Genomic DNA, 7,870 nt, shown 5'->3' on the forward strand with positions numbered 1-7,870 from the left:
AGTTAGAGCGTCCAGACCTGCCTGTAGTTTATTCTTCAGAGCATTAATGACACGACCTTTGTAAAGAATGGCAGTATCATCAGCAAATTGTGACAGAACACCAACACCCGGAAGATGTGGGGTGTCTGATGCAAAAATGTTGTATAGAATGGGACGGAAAATTATACCGATGCAGTTTAAACACCAGGCCATCGTGCCACACATTATCGAAAGCCTTTTCAATTACCAATATTGTCAAGGATCTTTCCCCGGTTTCAAAAATGGGATAACTTTAGCTAACTTCTACATTGACGGGAAGTAGCCAAGCTCCCAGAACCTGTTAAAAATTTTAGCTAAGAAAACAAATGAGCGAATACTCAAATGTTTCAGCTCAATGTTGATAGCCATCAGCTCATTCGCAGTGACTCTACTTTCCTCAGGAACCAAGCTGTCTGATTGGTCAACCTCAGCTACGCTATCAGTAACGGCTCTTTCATGTGGACTAACAATGCTGAGTCCTAAATTTCGAGAACACACAAACTGCGGGCTTCTCTACTGGTGTGATTAAAGGTATTCCTTCAGCTGCGCCCTGGGGTGACATCAGAGGAGGAATAGGCTTCGGTTTTTTTCCTAAGCACCTTCGTTAAGGACCAGAAAGGGCTTTGAATGTGGGAGTTAAATTGTTATAAAAGGTCTTCTTATCTAGGATGCCAGTTCGTTGATACTGCCTCCGGTAGATATTTCGAAGCCGGATGAGTTTCTTGGTGACACTGTCAATTTGATGAGAGGAACTCGGCATATGTTGTACTGGAACCGTCCTATCACGAGCGACTGTGATTGAATGCTGGAAGGAAGATAGGGCCGCATCGATTTGAATCGGGGAATCAAGTGGCAAATCGGTATTAATCGCCCTTATTCTGAATAACGTCGTATCGTTTTTTCCCTCGTATTTCATTTGTATTCCCCATAACGCTAGCAAAATCAAAGGTAGCTATGATTCGATCGAACCACATTCGATCGAAAAATCAATACGTCGTTATTCAGAATAAGGGCGAATAATTTGGTCGGCGATTTGTTGGAATTGGACCCAGTCGTTGCGATAATAGTTCCGTGCACCCAGAAGTAAAATATCAAAAAAAAAAATTGAGCATGATGCCCACATAGAGGTGTGAACATTTTCATATTTAAATGTGTTTTTTTCTAACGAAATTGAATATCGGCTATAAATAAGGTAGAATTACATTTTTTTAATTTAACCGTTAATAATTGCAACCCTGAACAGCAGACCTCATCAGTCCCCAAAGGATTTTCGTCACCGCAGAACCACAGTATCCGGCTTAGACTTTAGAGAGAGAGAAAGAGAAAATGTACGAAAGGTGGAGGGAAATTGATAAAGGAGATAGACGGGACAGTTGATAAAAGATAGTCGTGGCGAACGGATTGAAAAGTTAAAAGTTTGAACGGATTGAAAAGTTGAAAGTGAAGCGTGTTGAACACGAAGTCAGCCAGAGTCCAGTATTATACATTTAGAGCTAAAAGGGGTCCTCCGTCATCCTTTTTAGCCAGTTTATTTGGAGCATTGGTTTCCCGGGGCAGCGCACTGCGATATAGCGCCAGCCTGTCGGACTAAAATTTACAGGGTCCGGCACTCGAAGTGTAACCAATTAAAAAGGCCATAAATTCAGTTTGGAAAATTACTTTTACTTAATTCAAAGTACAAAATGTGTAAAAATAATACAAAAATCAGAATCAATTCACTTTTGCTCGATATGACCACCTTTTGCCTTGACTATGGCCTTGAGACGGTCAAAAAACGAATCGCAAGCTGCCCGAATGTGACTTGCAGGTGTATTTTGGCCCACTCGCGGACAATAACTTTTTTCAGCGCCTCGAGACTGGTGTATCTTTTAGTTCGGACTTTGCTCTCCAAAATGGCCCAAAGAGAATAATCCATTGGATTCGCATCTGGTGAATTCGAGAGCCATTGTGTGGACGTGATGAAGATCGGAACGTTGTTTTTCAGCCATTCTTGGTTCACTCGAGCTTTGTGAGACGGTGCCGAGTCCTGCTGAAACGTCCATGGTCTGCCACCGAAATGTTTGTCTGCCCACGGCTTCAAAGCAACCTCCAGAATACTTTCCCGATAATATGTCGCATTTACCTTGACGCCAGGCTCAAAGGTCTGAAGTTGGTTACACTTCGAGTGCCGGACCCTGTACATCGTGAGCGAAGGCCGTACCGGGTGAGCGTGCATCGAGTTACGGATTACACCACTGTTTTCGACCAAGAAGTGCCACACTCGATTATACGGTCAAACGGCTTACATCCTCGGACCGAAATTAGACTCCTCGGACCGAAATTAGACGTAGTTTCAACCACCGTTCAGCGCCATCTAACGGTCAACATAGCTCCTGATCACCGTTACACCACGTGTACCGCAGGTATGTCTCCAACTCTGTCTTTCTCTCGCCCATCTTACGCGACGATCATCGAAGGGCCCCACCGAACGACGATTAGCGTCGCCACAATTCAGGGATTAGAATTTAATAAGTTTTGTTAAACTGATATTTGATTTTCTTTCACAAACAAGAGCCAGGTTCCCTTTAAGGGGAGCGGGTCATATCGCCGAAAGTCGTTTCGCCGAATGCCATTTCGCCGAAAGTTGTTTCACCGAATAGGTCATTTCGCCGAAAGTCGTTTCGCCGAAAGGGTAATTTCGCCGAAAGGGTCATATATCCTGCATGTTATGTCTTCTGTATAACTGATATGGCGCAGCCACGTAACCGAAGCCAAGATGGCTCGGCGGCACAAAGCCGCCGAGCCGACGCCAGCTGAGTCGGCCGCCGACCCGCCGTCGGAAGCGGCGGCCTCTTGCATACAAACCTGTAACCGCCTCGTTTGCCCGGTCTACTCAAAGCTAGGTTTCTTTGCTTTAGTTAGGTCCGAACGAGCGGTAGCGAGGTCGGACAGCTCATGAACCAAAACGATGTGGCGTAGCCGCATTAGATATTTTTTCATTTTCACTTAATAAACGGAAAATACCACCTACATTTGTCTGGTAGATACACCTATGAAATTGCTTTAATGCTTACTAGTCAACAAGTTTTCTTGGGAACTACTTTCTGAGGTTCATGAATCAATCTTTATTCAAGAGTACAACAATCAATCATTATTCAAGAAGTACAATGGTAGGTCAACAAAACGGGCGTTAACGCTATCGCTAATTTAAATCAATTCTAATTACGATTTCAAGACGATTTCAGGATTCTGCGAAATGACCCTTTCGGCGAAATGGCTTTCGGCGAAATGGCATTCGGGAAAATGACCCTGATCCCCCTTGAAGATATCTCAACTTTGTGAAGACATCAACTACAAAAAACTAATATTTAATAGTGAAAATATTTTTGTCCTGTTTCGGACCACTGTGCATTGTCACCATCATAATACGACTTGTTTCGTCATGTTTGTCATACGACCATTATGCAGCATCTGTTTTATTTTATTTTTTTTATGAACAAGTTACATGTGCAACTTGGGAATTAAGCGCGTAAGATTTGACATTTAAACCACTTTGAATCAGTTAGTTTTTGAACTTAGATCAAACATTATACTATTTCCCAGATCCAAGTGTATTCAGTAGACTGTTCATCTAGCCTAGTTCATCATCGCGTTATTTTTGCAAGCTTTTACAGTTCATCTACTTTTTTTTTCGCCGCACTGTGTTTTTCATGAAAGAAAAGCTCATGCCATTTTTACGATGTTACGAATTTATTTTCCAGATGTTACATGTTTCGGTTTATGGAATGCCAGATACTGTGTATAGCCTTTAAGATGATTATATATTATATACTTTTAAAGAGACCACCTATAAAATTGACAAACAAAAAGTCTAACCGTAGATTAGATGCAGCAGTTTTAGTAATAGAAAACATGAGAAATGGGCCATGTAAACATTATTCCGTAATGCCAGTTACTTGTCTGATAAAATCGACGTATTCGGTCAGTCTGGCGAATCCTACCGGCATCATCCGTTCACAATTGGGTCTTGTAAAACTACGCACACCAATCTGTGTCCGGTTCATGTTGTACAGAACCAATGGTCCTCCGGGATCGCCAGTGCACATTGAATCTCGATAATCATCCATACAGCAGAGTGTCGTTGACTGTACCCCGTTTGGGTAGAAAAGTTCGCATTGGTTGTTGCGAATAACGGTCAGGGTGGTATATTGCAATCTTTGAGCGGGTGCGCCGTTATCCCTGGTTAACCCCCATCCACTGATCAAGGCCGACTGTCGATTGTAGCTACTGTGGCCTGCCGGAAGATTTACCGGTTGAATCCGATCACTGAAAGTCACACTCTCTGGAAGTTTAACTACGGCGACATCGTTAGCAAGCGTACTCGGGTTGTAATCCGGATGACGAACATATTCCGTCGAGTTGAGAACAGTTCGTCCATCGTCTCCTTGATCATTGAAATCCACTGCACCAAGCGTAACCTCAATTGATCGAGCATTTTCCACACAATGTCCTGCAGTCAAAACCCATACGTCACTAAGCAGACTTCCACCGCACAGCGCTCTATCTTGATCCGTTTCTATTATGAGTTTGGCTTGATAAGGAAATTGACCGAGTTCAGCATTCTTCCCATTTATGATTCGAGATTCTTGAATAACTAACCCTATTAGGAGGAATACCACCCACGAGTTTACGGTTGGTATTTTCCTAGCAACCGCACCTTTCAACATTTTGAATAGTACTGATTTCCTGAAACATTGGCATCTGAACTAATATTAACGACGGTAGCTTCAAAAATATCGTTGCAATCCACTGGTTGATTGATTAATTATCAATTACACCGTAGGTAAATTACGTTAAAATCGGTTTATGATTATGTTTCAATTAAAATGATTGCAAGTTCGAAATGAAAATTAATTTCGCCAGTTTTTGCCTTTCTCTATAGAAAGGTATTAGAATTACTGGAAAAACCGACTTTCGAACGGAGCATCGGAGACCCATAGTGTTATATACCATTCGACTCAGTTCGGCGAGATCGGAAAATGTCTCTCTCTCTCTCTCTCTCTCTCTCTCTCTCTCTCTTCTCTCTCTCTCTCTCTCTCTCTCTCTCTCTCTCTCTCTTCTCTCTCTCTCTCTCATTCTCTCTCTCTCTCTCTCTCCTCTCTCTCTCTCTCTTCTCTCTCTCTCTCTCTCTCTCTCTCTCTCTCTCTCTCTCTCTCTCTCTCTCTCTCTCTCTCTCTCTCTCTCTCTCTCTCTCTCTCTCTCTCTCTCTCTCTCTCTCTCTCTCTCTCTCTCTCTCTCTCTCTCTGTGTGTGTGTGTGTGTGTGTGTGTGTGTGTGTGTGTGTGTGTGTGTGTGTGTGTGTGTGTGTGTGTGTGTGTGTGTGTGTGTGTGTGTGTGTGTGTGTGTGTGTGTGTTTGTGCGTGTGTATGTGTGTGCACTTTTCGAAGATATTTTTAACGCTCAATTTTCTCTGAGATGGCTGAACCGATTTTAACAAACTTAGGCTCGTTTGAAAGCTACTTTCGGCCCATTGATCAAGTTCGAAGATCAAATGGCTGTGACTTTTGGTTCTGGAGATATGATTGTATAAGTGACGTAACCGACATAACACGTTGATATTTACCGCTTATATATATATATATATATATATATATATATATATATATATATATATATATATATATATATATATATATATATAGATATATATATATATATATATATATATATATATATTATATATATATATATATATATATATATATATATATATATATATATATATATATATATATATCACCTCTATTTTCGTAAAGCTCTAGAGCTCAAAAGTTTAAGCACCTCGTAAAAAGCCTTCATGCAAAATTTGAGCTAAATCGGACATGCGTAAGGAGTGCAGCCCGGTGATGAAGGTTTGACTATTTCGATCTTGAAAAAGCACCATAGGGGGGAGTACATGAAATTTCCAAAATCGAACATTTTTTTGATGCCAAATCTCACAAAACTGCATGAAACGTCGAGATTTAGTATCATCTCAGAAAAAATCTCGACGTTTCATGCAATTCTAAGCCTTTTGGCATCAAATTTTTTTTTCGATTTCGGAAATTTCATGTACCTCCCCCCCTATGGTGATTTTTCAAGATCTATGAAAATTCCACTAAGTGGACTAAGAAGGGTTTTTTTTAGATTAGCATCACTCCTCTCATATAAATAGGCAACGTAAATGCCAAGCGCTTGATTGGAAAAACGATACCGAGTATGTGACATAAACTCTGAAGCATGCTTTTGTGAACTACTCGAATCAATCTGAATCAATTGGTGTCAAAATTGTTATCCGAAATTATTTTTATCCGAAATTATTTATTATTTAAGTATTTTATTATTTATTATTATTTGAAATATATTTTCATGAGACTGTTATGAAAACTTCGAAAGGCTTGTTGAGCTCAATTCTCAGACCCGTTTTGTGTCCTTGTATTTTGATTACATGGCTCAGAATATTAATCCTTCTTCGTTTGCTTTCAACCGTGCTCATTTCTTGGATACTTCTGATTCTACTGTGTTTTTCGACACATCCATGAGAGAAGAGATTCGTGGAATTCCGGATTACATGCGCCCTCAAGTGACCCCTAATATTTTTTACAATAAGTTTAGAGCAGTCGACTGTAAAAAGATGTTTTACACTGACGGATCAAATCTCAACGGGTCCACAGGCTTCGGTATCTTCAATCAGAACCACCGCTTCATACAAACTCAGTGATCGGGCTTCAGTTTACGTCGCAGAATTAGCTGCTATTCAGTATACCCTTGGGATCATTGAAACCTCGCCCGAAGACAATTACTTCATTGTCACGGATAGTCTAAGTTCAATAGAGGCTCTCCGGTCAATGAAGCCAGAAAAGCATCCCCCTTATTTCCTAGGGAAAATACGGGAACACTTGAGAGCTTTGTCTCGACGGTCTTATTAAATTTCCTTAGTCTGGGTCCCTTCGCATTGTTCTATTCCGGGCAACGATAATGCAGATTTATTGGCCAAGGCGGGCGCATTAAATGGTGAAATTTACGAAAGACGACCAATTTGCTTCAACGAATTTTTCAGTATATCTCGTCGAAGGACTCTCGAAAGTTGGCAAACTTCATGGAGAAATGGGGAGCTGGGACGATGGTTACACTCCATTATCCCGAAGGTATCGACGAAAAGATAAAGGCATTATCCCACCACTAGGTGGATTAAGAAGGGTTTTTTTTAATTGTGATTAATAATTTAATAAGCACGATATTAGTCCAATGTTGACTAATATCGTGCTTATTAGGCTGAAAAAAAAGAACAGAGCAAAGTCAGAAAAAGATAGATACATTTTCAACCAAAAAAAAATAAAAAAATAAAAAAGTGTTTGGATCCATTGTATACCTCATAAAACATATAAATTATACAAAGGCACGATTTCTCTTCGCAATAAGTTCAACGGTTTATTTAGGGATAACTTAACTAAAAGCAACATGCCTAAAACTAAGGCTGGAGTTTTTCTAAGAGTTCATCGACAGCAGAGTTTCAGTATCAATTTTTGGCCAACTTCAACTCAGGAGACTGTTGAAAATGATCGATTTTGTATATGTCCTACCATTGAACGTCTGAAAATTAATCGAAAGGATGTTTAGTATTTTTTGATAAAAATGCTGCTGAATACACAAAATTAGAATCACACTTCAACCTTTAATCAAACATCCTTTGAATAATATACCAATATACCAAGAAGGGATGAATAACAGTGAAATAAATAGAAGAAATAGTAGTCAAAATGAATCAATTATAACATGAGAAAGGAAAAGTGCAAACAAAAGAATTTTAAAACGGCCCTCTTAGGCAATACACA

General features: G+C 40.2%; 1 protein-coding gene across 1 annotated transcript; it reads right to left on the minus strand.

The window, feature by feature from the left end:
• Positions 1-3,932: 3,932 nt before the first annotated feature.
• Positions 3,933-7,173, minus strand: LOC131434238 (collagenase-like). The gene is made up of 2 exons (XM_058600891.1): positions 7,071-7,173; positions 3,933-4,642 (listed from the first exon to the last, which is right to left on the minus strand). Exons 1-2 carry the CDS (start codon positions 7,171-7,173, stop codon positions 3,933-3,935), a joined length of 813 nt encoding a protein of 270 aa, XP_058456874.1.
• Positions 7,174-7,870: the final 697 nt, after the last annotated feature.

This window comes from Malaya genurostris, chromosome 3, assembly GCF_030247185.1.
Source record: "Malaya genurostris strain Urasoe2022 chromosome 3, Malgen_1.1, whole genome shotgun sequence".
In the NCBI taxonomy this organism is placed as follows: Eukaryota; Metazoa; Arthropoda; class Insecta; order Diptera; family Culicidae; genus Malaya; species Malaya genurostris.

Bases quoted from the DNA above. Each gene is read 5' to 3' on its own strand.
- LOC131434238 (XM_058600891.1), bottom strand. From the start codon at position 7,173: ATGGAGTGTAACCATCGTCCCAGCTCCCCATTTCTCCATGAAGTTTGC. The intron at 4,643-7,070 runs GTCGTCTTTCGT...TAGTTATTCAAG, and splicing joins AAATTCGTTGAAGCAAATTG to AATCTCGAATCATAAATGGG.